Source organism: Ictidomys tridecemlineatus, chromosome 3 (assembly GCF_052094955.1).
Source record: "Ictidomys tridecemlineatus isolate mIctTri1 chromosome 3, mIctTri1.hap1, whole genome shotgun sequence".
Taxonomy (NCBI): Eukaryota; Metazoa; Chordata; class Mammalia; order Rodentia; family Sciuridae; genus Ictidomys; species Ictidomys tridecemlineatus.
Genome location: NC_135479.1, coordinates 203731960 through 203744162, shown reverse-complemented (window position 1 = coordinate 203744162; position 12203 = coordinate 203731960). Strand labels below are relative to the sequence as shown.

Here is a 12203-nt window from a genome sequence, read left to right as displayed (position 1 = left end):
TATTCTTAATGATTATTTGTACTTTTGATGTTTAACAATTTTGAACAGTGTAACTATGAAAGATCTTTTGAATATTTCTTGGCATACTTATCAAGTATGTAGTATCTAAAACTGTTGTTGCTATAATAATCTTGCATTTAAATGTTGATTTCACAGAGGTTGTTAGTTATCAGAGTCTAGGTGAAGGAAAACGGGGGAAATTTGGACCAACAGGTACTAAGTTATGATTAGACAGGAACAAGAAATTCGGGTATGCTATTTAATAGGAGAGTGACTATAAATAAGAGAAATATGATGGCATTTTAAAAATAGGAAGAAAAGATTTTAAAAGATTTTACAATAAATCATGTGTGTTTGATATGTCTAATCGTATTTAAATATCCTACAGTTTATGCACGTATCAAAACATCATGCCATCCCATTAATATGTACAATTTTTAAGTATCAGCTAAAATAATTTGATTATAAAAATGATCCCTCAAATCATGCCGTATAGCATTAGCGTTTATGTCTTGCTCATGTACTTCAGGGTTGGCTGGGATTTGTCCAACATAATCTGGGCTGTAGATTGGCTTCAAGCCTTTGCCAAGTGACTTTTCTTTTTCTTGGATTGGCAGCTTGCTGGAACATTTTCTCCAGAAAGAAAGAGTGTGTCAGAGAAATCCCAGATATATATGCCCAAACCTCCACTCTGAGCATGTTTGCCAACACTCCAATAAACCAGTGCAAATACCACACTGAGTACAAAGGCATGGGGTACGGACATGCACTCTGTCCATGGTAAGGTCCAAACAAGTGATATGGGTAACCCTATTGCAGGGGGGATGGGACAGATGTTCCCATCCTAAAGCTGAGGGGTGAAAGAATAACTTCTGTTGAGTGAAATTCCAACCGAGGGGTACGCACAAACTCCCACTATTTCTGTAGTAAGTAAAATTTTACAGGAAACACCCACCTCCCTTCCTTTGCCAGAGTCCACTCATCACTATCGATTGGAGTTAGTGACACTCTTCTTTCCTACTGATCCTGGGTCTTAGACCTATCTGTTCTTTGTACTCTAGTAATCTGCGTCATACTTATTATGTTTCTTTTATTCTACATATAGAAATATTTGAAGAAACTACCATTGGTATTTCTGCACAAATATTTACATTTTTTTAAGTAACTTCACATTTTTGTGAATGTCCATATTCGCCTGAATCACTTTCCTTCTGCATAAGTAAGTCTATATTTTTTATTGTGTGTATTTAAAAAACAATAAAATTACTTTGTCTAGGAACTTCTATTTTCTTTATTTTGAAGATGAGATTCTACTAATATATTTACTTATTTTATTTCATTATCTGTACATGTTGATTACATGAGAATCTAGATTGATAGTCATTTATAATCCACACTTAAAAAAATACCACATTCCCATCCAGCTCCCTCTGTTCCTGTTGAGGCATTAATGGCAGCCTTATTCCTACTCTTTATAGATAATCTTTTTTAAAAATTAGTTAAATTAAGATTTCAGCTATTGAGTTATGCCTACTTGAAATTTTAATTGAATTTCTCACGCTTGACAGAGCACAACATTTAGAATTTGTGACTTGATGCTATTCAACAGTTTTGAAAAAAATATAGACAATTTTCCATTCATAAATGCACTCATTTTTTTCTCCCTCGTGGAATTCCAGTTTCATGTACGTTTTACCAGTCATGAGGTATGGTACCCCTTAATAATCTTTTCACTATTTTTCATTCCAATTTGTATATCAGTCAAAGTGTTTTTGAAAGCCCGTGTTTAGGTTTAATCATTCAATTTTTTTCTTGTTAAATTTATTAAATTCTGAACTACATTATTAATTTTCTCTTTATAAGAACTAGAGTTGGAATTCAATTCTTTGGTACATTTCTACTATTTTATCATGTTTTATATATTGTCTTTTGCAAATGTCCATAGGCTCAACAACATATTATATACAAATCTCAAAATATTTAGAACAATATTGTATTTCACTGTGGAATTTTGGGGTTGTTTTTATTCATCTTGGGATTTTAAATGGTTCTGAAGGTCCAAATTCAAGTACAGACTAACATAATAAAAGTCTGCAGGAATTTGGGCTAGGGTCTGTTCACCTGTTTTGGTGGAGCCAATAGAGAATGCTCTTCTGTTTCTTTCAACTAAGGACACTTCTTTAGAGCGGTGCTTGAGTTTTAGTGACTATATCCTCATGACCTAGATGAGGACAAAATTTCTATCTAATTATCAAGAAGTTCTGTGTGATGTCAAAAAACTGAGCCAGGCCACTTCAGAGTTTCTAAAGCACCTCTGTGAAGCTGAGTGTTGTTCAGCACATTCGCATCCAGATGTGTCCTCTTACGGCTCCAACTATGGTTTGCCAGCCCTGAAAAATTAAAAATTATATTCTTGGGCTATCTGTTGTCACAGCAACCACTTGCCTGACTCCTAGGAATGTCAAATTTCACTCTTCACCACACTCTCTGTCTTCAGACCATAGGTCCTTTATTCCTTACTTTTTATCAGCATATCAGCGCACCAAAGCTGTCAGTTTCAGTTTCCCAAGTGAAACATGACTTTTTTTTAGGAGTGGAAACAATTTGATTCTGGAGATTTAGCATAGCAGGCATCTACATTTCGCAAAGACTAGACTTCCAGGTAAAAAATAAAATTGCCCAATGTTAATTTAATAAACAGAAATAGCTCCGGGTTTTGATAAATTCATGTTGCTATACATAATATGTGTATTCTTTCTAAATAGCAGTATAAATTGATATAATTTGAAATGCAATTTTATTGCCATAATGGTAATACAGAAACTCATTATTAGTGTAGACATTTTTAATATGATAAAGCCTACAGTAATTTCCTTGGCAGAATGTATATAGGTATACTCATATATGTATATGCACACTCACACAAACACTTATGTTTTATTTTATAAACATTTCACAGAGGAAGAGCTGGAGCTGATACCATCTGATTGATGTGTATGCTAACAACATAAAGCATTAAAATACAAAAAATTTTAAATTATCTCATGTGAAATAAAAATATTACCATAAAAATAGCCATTTTAAGAACTTTTAAGCAAAGAGTAATTGTAGAAGAGATAAAAAGACATGCATAAGGAACTGTTTTATAAAATATGTTAGAAAAATTTAATATATTTGCCCCATTAATTTTTAGATCCTTATTTACCACAGAAGAACATTGTCTCTCTCCCCCATATCTATAAACAACCATATACACGTGACTAATCACATGGAAATACACAAATACACAGGCCACATCCACAGAGATAACTTAATAGAACTGTACCACATCAACATTTCCAGTGAAATACAGTTTATTTCATATTATGTATTTTTATACACAGACAAACCTGATCACATTTTAAATAGTGTGATAATGATAATTATCATGAGAATGCTTTTCTCCAAATAATCACACAGTCCAAAAGATAATGATATATCAAAATAGGTAATTGATTTTGTTTATTTTCTCAAATAGTTTGAAACATAGTTGATAGAGTTGAAGACATTCAAACATTTCTCCTGTGAAGAATGTTGAAGGTAATTCCAGGGAGACAGGAGGTTAAAGCCAATAGGCTCAGGAGCTGAGGAAATGCCTCAGTAGAAGCCATAGGAATAGTATCTACTGTAGCAGAGTGGGCGGCAGCATCCATAACCATAGCCACCACAGCCACCATAACCACAGCCTAGGCCACCATAGCCATAGCCACCATAGCCACAGCCATAGCCCCAGCCTAGGCCACCATAGCCGTAGCCCAGCCCACCATAGTAGTTGCCATAGTAGCAGCTCATGCTGTCAGGAGTGGAGTGTTCAGTTCAGGATCAGGATGTAGGTATCTTGAGTCTGGATGTCACTGTCTGCCACCTGCCTTTTATACCTCCTCAGTGCTGGGTGGGGAAAACCACAAGTAATGCTTGGTCATATTGTCTCACTAATGTGACCAAGACAATGTCATGAATATCTTGAATTATTGCAAAACCAAGCCTCATAACTGAGATAATTTTGTTCCTACATCAGGATTCTGTGATCCATTTATTGGCCTTTAAAATGAGATTCTTGTTCTATTTTGAATTCTGCATCCCATTCCATATTTAGTTAATTGAACACATATATCTGATTATATAGTATCCTCTAAATCATGAAAACAGGAAATTCATTTTATTTTTGTTGTGTGTTGTTTCCATTCTTCAATAGAAAAAAATGTTTTCTTTCCTTTTCTTCTTTTCTTCTTAGTAAATTATTCTTATCCATATTTCAGACTTTCCAGAAAATACATGATCATTAACAGAAATGATATTTGCTCCATGGTTCCCTTCATCATCCCAAATGATCATTGTAGATGCAGATGTCAAACACTCTAAGGTAAGGTTGTGTGCTCCATATTGGGCTCATAGCTTTCTTAACAGGTGTCACATTTTGTCCTACAAGTGCCTTGCAGGTTCAGGGATGACATGTCTCTTAAAAGTGTGTGGATGATACAAACTACTCAGAGCGACCAAACTGTCCAGAAACCAGTTGTTTGTTTCCACAATATTTGGCTCATACATGGAGTGATTCTGGGAACAAAGATAGTCATGAAAATATTTTTTTTTGTTAACATATTACTGACATTTTTTAAATGTAATTTACACAAAGTAAATTAGACTTTTTATAAAAGAACAGCTCAATGAATTAGAGTCAAGCAGAGAGATAAATCTAAATTATGTTTCATTATTCTAAACGTAGACATGGGAGGGATTGGTAAGGAGGAAGGAGCTTCTGCTCTGAATTTGCTGTTACTGAACACAAATGTCCTCTGACTCACAAATCCTGACAGTTCTAGACTTTGTTGTCACTAAATACTGAAGGTATAGACATTTCAAAAACCTGTGTTTTACCATGCTTCTCATTCAGATCATTGGAGAATTCTGAGAGAAATTCACTTAGGTCTACTAGCCTCTTTCAGCTACCAATTGGCATTTATTGTTATAAACATGTGTCAACCATATTTAAAACATTGTATTGTGTGAAATTTATTATTATCCCTGTATTTCTTCAAATTGCAAGTTTTGTTGTCCATATCATGTCATTTTAGAAGTGGCAAAAGGTCATTGGAGAGAATCCTAGTGTTACAAAAGAAAAAAAAATAAAACAAATTTTCTTTCCTTTGAAATGGAACAAAAAAATAATGTTTCTTGAGCAGGCATGATATATTGAGTATTATGCATATCACATTGTTTTTCTGAAGCTAATTCTTAAATTTTTACCACATTATTCATTTGCACTTTTAGAAAATAACTAGATCTTGAGTTAGATTCTTTGATACATTTCTCTAAATTTTACACAAACTTAAATATGTGACTGATGTTTGGATTAGCTTTTGTTTTCTGTTGTTTCCTTTACATATTCCTATAGGATTTCATAAGCTCAACATTTTCTATTAAAATTTTAGAGGACCCAGAACAATAGTATATTTCACCATAGAGAGCTGTGTTGCCATTTTGTTTCCTTTGGTCTATTAGAAAAGATCACATTGCCCAAATTCAGATAAGGATTATCATGATATTAGGCTCTTTGAATTTTGGTTAAGGTCCATTTACCTATTTTGGTATAGCCTATAGGAGATAAGTTTTTGTATTAACTATTACAGATGGCTCCTCTTAATTTAAATGATCATTTTCTTATTAACTTGATGTGAACATAATTTTCAGTATCCCAGTCAAATGGTTCTACTTTGTGTCTCAAGAAATTGATTCTTTAACTCCTAAATTTCTAAAATAGCTCAAAAATAGAAACCTGGCTCTATTAAACTCAGTCATCTGTGCACACATCCTTACAAGGATTGTGTCTTTTATGTCTCCACCTATGTTTTTCCAATCAAGAAAAATTAAAAATGGACTTAGAATTCTGCTGGGTGCTCTGTGTCATACCAGCCTCTCTCCTGGCTCCTACACTTGAGGACTGTAAAATTTCACCCTTCGTTTCAACATTTTTGCCATCTTAAGAAATCAATTTCCTTATTCCTTACTTCTCTATCAGCATTTCATTGCATTGAATGCTGTCAGTTTGTTTCCCAAGTAAAACATAATGACTTTAAGGGTGGCAACAATTTGATTTTTGAGAAAATTATCACTTGTAGGCATATATATTTGATAAAGATGAGACTTATGGGTAAAAAAGAAAGCACCCAAATGTTATACAACATAAAAAAGTATCTCCTACTCTTGATAAATTTCTTCTTGCTATGCATAATATACATATTTCTCTAATGAGATGAATAAATTGATATTCGTTGAAATGCTATTTGATTGCTATGATGGTAATCTAGAAGATAATCATTAGTGCTGACATTTTCAATATGATGAAGCCTGCAGTCATTGTTCAGGCAGGAGATATACATCTGCATGTATCCAGCTCTGTTTACGCACATGCACATGCACACACACACATTTCTTTTAATTTGAAAAACATTTCAAAGAAGCAGATCTGCAGCTGATATCATCTGACTCCTCAGAATGTAAACAATACAAAGCATACAAATATAGAGAATTTTAAATAATCTGATAAAATACTAACTTATTTGTAGAAAATACCTATTTTAAAAACATATAAGCAAAAAGTGAGTATATAAAAGATGAAAAAAACATAGAAAAACAGATTTTGTATGATATGAGAAAGAATTTATGATTTTACCCTATTAATTTTAAGACCCTGTTGGCCATAGAAAACCTCTGATCTGCTTGCTTTGTCTTCCATGGGCACACACACTCTCTCTCCCCAACTTGGGTAAACAAAAACACACACATGACTAATCACATGCAAATACACAATTATACCTGCTATATTGATGGAGACAATTTAGAAGAAATGTAGCAAAGCCATGATTTCAGTGAATAACAATTTATTTAGTATATGTACCTTTTTATACAGTAGTTGTGAATCAAATTCAATCAGATTTTACATAGTGTTTTAAGGATAATTATCAAAGGAAAATATTTTCTCCAAACTATCACAATCCAAGAGGTAATAATGAACCAACACAGGCATGCTGATTTCATTTGCTTTTCTTAGATAGTTGAGTATATAGTTGATGTTGTTGAAGACATTCAAACATTTTCATTTGAAGAAAGTTGGAGATGTTTCCAGAGAGTCAGGAGGTTAGAGCCAGTAAGCTCAACAGCTAAGGATATTTCTCAGTAGAAGCCATAGGACCAGCATCTTCTGTAGCAGAGTGGGCGGCAGCATCCATAACCATAGCCACCATAGCCACCATAGCCACAGCCATAGCCACCATAGCCACAGCCACCATAGCCACAGCCATAGCCACAGCCTAGGCCACCATAGCCATAGCCCAGCCCACCATAGTAGTTTCCATAGTAGCAGCTCATGCTGTCAGGAGTGGAGTGTTCAGTTCAGGATCAGGATGAAGGTGTCTTGAGTCTGGATGTCACTGTCTGCCACCTGCCTTTTATATACCATGGGTGCTGGGTGGGGAAAACCACAGGCAGGCACAGTCAGATGATCTCACTCATGTGCATCAAACAACATCATGAACATCTTGAATTACAGTAAAAACAAGCCTCATAACTGAGATAATTTTGTTCTTTGTCAGTTTCCATGATCAATTTATGTGCCTTTAAAATGAAATTCAGGTTGTATATTAAATGCTGTGTCTCATTCTATATTAATCGAACAAATTATTCTACAGTTAATTGAACTAATATATCTGATGACATAATATAATGTAAATAATAAAACAGGCATTTCATTTGTATTTTTGTTTTGTGTTCTTTCCATTATTCCCTAGAAAGTTCCTTCCTTCCTTCCTTCCTTCCTTCCTTCCTTCCTTCCTTCCCTCCCTCCCTCTCTTCTTCCTTCCTTCCTTCCTTCCTTCCTTCCTTCCTTTCTTTCTTTCTTTCTTTTTTTCTTTCTTTCTTTCTTTCTTTCTTCCTTCCTTCCTTCCTTTCTTTCTTTCTTTCTTTCTTTCTTTCTTTCTTTCTTTCTTTCTTTCTTTCTTTCTTTCTTTCTTTCTCTCTCTCTCTTTCTCCTTCCTTCCTTCCTTCCTTCCTTCCTTCCTTCCTTCCTTCCTTCCTTCCTTCCTTCCTCTGCTTTCTTCTTTGATTCTTTCTCTTTTCTTCTTATGAAATAATCTTATCTATATTTCAGACTTTTCAGAAAATATATGAATCATTAACAGTTAGAAACTATATTTGCTCCATGGTTCCCTCACCATCCCAAATGAAGATTCTAGATGTGAATGTCAAACACTCTAAGGTAAGATTTTGTGCTTCATCTTGGGCTCATGGCTTTTTTAACAGGTGTCACATTTTATCTTACAAATGCCTTGCAGTTTCAGGGACGACATGTCTCTTAAACAGTGTGTGGAAGGTACAAACTATCCAGAGTAACCAACTATCCAGGAATCAGTTATTTGCTTCCACAGTGTTTAGCTCATCCATGAGGCAATGATGGGAACAAAGATACTCATACTCAGTCATGGAAAGATTTTATTTTTTTTGGTTAATATATTACTGATTATATTATATAATTATATATTATATTAATATATATAATATATTAACAGAATAATATATTCTGTTAAAACATAATTTACACAGTAAATTTGACCTATTCTAAGAGGATAGCTGAATGAGTTACAGTCAAGCAGAGAGGTAAATCTAAATTTTGTTCCACCACATCAACATAGGCATTGGAGGGATTGGTAAGGAAGAAAGGAGCTTCCACTCTTCATTTTACAATAGCTGAATCTAAATGTCCTCTGATTCACAAATCCTATCACTTGTGCTCCTCGCTGTCACTGAACACTGAAGGTAGTCATAAGTGCATAGATGTGAAAAAGTCCAAGTCATTGGAGAATTCCGAGAGAATTCACATATGTCGGCTAGCCTCTTTCAACTATCAATTGGCATTTATTTTTATAAACATGTGTCAATCATTTTTTATAAACACGTGTCAATCATGTTTAAAGCATTGTATTGCCTGAAATTTATGATTATCTCTGTGTTTCTTCCTATTACAATGTTTATTGCTCATATCATGACATTTTAGAAGTGACAGAAGGGTATTGGAGAAGATTCTAGTGTGACAAAAAAAAAATAAAACCTTTTCTTTCTTTTGAAATGGGACAAAAATCATGTTTCTTGAGCAGGTATGATATATTGAGTATTATGCATATTACATTGTTTTTCTGAAGCCAATTCTTAAATTTTTACCACATTATTCATTTGTATTTTTAGAAAATATCCACACTTTATGTTAGATTCTTTGATACATTTCTCTAAAGTTAACACAAACTTCAATATGTGACTGATGTTTGAGTTAGCTTTTGTTTTCTATTGTTTCCTTTACATATTTCTATAGGTTTTCGTAAGCTCAACATTTTCTATTAAAATTTTACAAGACCCAGAACAACATCATATTTAACAATAGAGAGCTGTGTTGCCTATTAGAAAAGTCCTCATTGTCCAAATTCAAACGAGAACTATCATGAAATTAGGCTCTTGAACTTTGGTTAGAGTACATTTACATATTTTAGTATAGCCTATAGGTCATGAATTTTTGTGTTACCTATTACGGATGACTCTTCATAATTTAAAGGATTATTTTCTCATTAACCTTATATGAACACAATTTTCAATATCATATTCAAATGATTCTGCTTTGTGTCTCAAGAAATCGACTCTTTAACTCCTAAATTTCTAAAATAGCTCAGGGAGAAGCCTGGCTCTGTTAAACTCAGTTATCTCTCCACACATTCTTAAAAGGATTCTGTATCTTTTCATGTCTCCACCTATGTTTTTTCAATCAAAAAAAAATCAAAAGGATTTAGAACTCTGCTGAGTACTCTTGTCATACCAACCTCTCTCCTGGCTCCTACACTTGAGGACTGTAGAATTTCACCCCTATTTTTATTTATTTATTTATTTATTTTTATCACTTTGCCATCTTAAGAAATCAGTTTCCTTATTCCTTACTTCTCTATCAGCATTTCATTGTATTGAATGCTGTCAGTTTGTTTCCCAAGTGAAACATAATGACTTTAAGGGTGGCAACAATTTGATTTTTGAGAAAATTATCATTTGTAGGCATATACATTTGATAAAGATGAGACTTCTGGGTAAAAGAGAGCACCCAAATGTTAATATAACATAAAGAAAATATCTCCTACTTTTGATAAATTTCATCTTGCTATGCATAATACATGTATTTTTTTTAAAGAGAAGAATAAATTGATAAATATTTGAAATTCTATTTGATCACCATGATGGTAATCTAGAAGATGATCATTAGTGCTGACATTTTCTATATGATGAATCATGCAGTCATTGTTTTGGCAGGAGATAAACATCTATACATATCTATCTCTGTGCGTGCTCCTGCCTGTGCGTGCACACACACATTCACATATTTCTTTTAATTTGAGAAACATTTCACAGAGGTAGGGCTGTAGCCAATATCATCTGATCCCTTGGAATGTAAACAACACAAACTATACAAATATAGAGAATTTAAAATAATCTGATAAAAATACAAACTTATTTGTAAAATATACCTCATTTAAAAAATATAATCAAAGAGTAATTGTAGGAAAGCCAAAAAGACATACACAAACAGATTTTGTATTATGTTAGAAAGAATTTCTGATTTTACCTCATTGATTTTAAGACTCTTCTGACCATAGAAGACCTCAGACCTGCTTGCTCTGTCTCTCGAGCATTGCACACATTCTGTCTTTCTCCCCTTGGGTAAACGAGCAGACACACACATGATTAATCACATGCAAACACACAAATATACATGCTACACTGATGGAGACAAGTAAAAATAATTGCAACACGAAAATATATCTCATGAAATAAAGTTTATTCAATAATATGAACTTTTAATCAGAAGTTGACAGTCAAATTCAATCACAATTTTCATAGTGTTATAATTATTTAAAAAAGACATTTCTTTAAAACTATCACACCATGGAAGAAATAAGGTGCATCAAAACTGGTAGCTAAATCTCATTCATTTTTCTTAGAGAATTTGGAATCAAGTTGTTATTGCTGAAGACATTCAAATATTTCTCATGTAACAAAGTTGGAGATGATTCCAGCAAGACAGGAGGTTAAACCTCTATGCTCAGCAGGTGAGGATACTCCTCAGTAGAATCCATAGGACCAGCATCTTCTATAGCAGAGTGGGCGGCAGCATCCATAACCATAGCCACCATAGCCACAGCCATAGCCACCATAGCCACAGCCATAGCCACAGCCTAGGCCACCATAGCCGTAGCCCAGCCCACCATAGTAGTTGCCATAGTAGCAGCTCATGCTGTCAGGAGTGGAGTGTTCAGTTCAGGATCAGGATGTAGGTGTCTTGAGTCTGGATGTCACTGTCTACCACCTCCCTTTTATATGCCATGGGTGCTGGGTGGGGAAAACCACAGACAGTGCATGGTCACATTATCTCACTCATGTGCCTCAGATAACGTCATGGGTATCTTGATTTATTGCAAAAAACAAGCCTCATAACTGAGATAATTTTGTTCCTATGTCAGGATTCCATGATATATTCACGGACTTTTTAAGATGAAATTCCTGTTCTATTTTGAATGCCAAGTATTGTTCTACATATAGTTAATTGAATACTTATGATATGATTATATAGGACAATGTAAGTTATGAAAACAGGTATTTCAATTGATTTTTATTTTGTTTTGTTTCCATTCTTAAATAAAAGATGAGATTTTCCTTCCTTCCTTCCTCCCTGCCTACCTTCCTTTCTTCCTTCCTTAGCTTCCTCTCTCTACTTTTCTCTTCTTCTTTGGAATTATCCTTAATTTATATTTCAAGCTTTCCAGAAAACAAACATGTTAATTTTCCAGTTATAAACCACATTTGCTCCATGGTTCTCTTTTTCGTCCCAAATGATGATAATAGATACAAGAGTAAAGCACTGAAAAGTAAAATTTGGTGCTCCACCCTCAACTCTTAGTGTTTTGTAATAAGTGTCACATTCATTCTTTGAAATACCATGGAGGTACAGGATTGGCATGTCTTTTAAAAAGTGCATGGATAGGGCTGGAGTTGTGGCTCAGTGGTAGAGAGCTTGCCTAGCATGTTTGATGCACTGGGTTTGATTCTCAGCACCACATATAAATAAATTAATAAAATGA

At 34.0% G+C, this 12203-nt stretch overlaps 3 protein-coding genes across 3 annotated transcripts; all 3 read right to left on the bottom strand.

Annotated features, from left to right (window-relative positions):
* Positions 1-3636: 3636 nt before the first annotated feature.
* LOC101961623 (keratin-associated protein 20-2) lies at positions 3637-3831 on the bottom strand. Its single transcript, XM_005323605.3, has one exon. The coding sequence runs from the start codon at positions 3829-3831 to the stop codon at positions 3637-3639; it is 195 nt and encodes a 64-aa protein (XP_005323662.1).
* Positions 3832-7212: 3381 nt separating this feature from the next.
* Positions 7213-7407, bottom strand: LOC101961903 (keratin-associated protein 20-2). Its single transcript, XM_005323606.3, has one exon. It carries the CDS (start codon positions 7405-7407, stop codon positions 7213-7215), a length of 195 nt encoding a protein of 64 aa, XP_005323663.2.
* A 3780-nt stretch (positions 7408-11187) lies between these two features.
* LOC144375760 (keratin-associated protein 20-2-like) lies at positions 11188-11358 on the bottom strand. Its single transcript, XM_078041198.1, has one exon. The coding sequence runs from the start codon at positions 11356-11358 to the stop codon at positions 11188-11190; it is 171 nt and encodes a 56-aa protein (XP_077897324.1).
* Between the last annotated feature and the right edge of the window lie 845 nt (positions 11359-12203).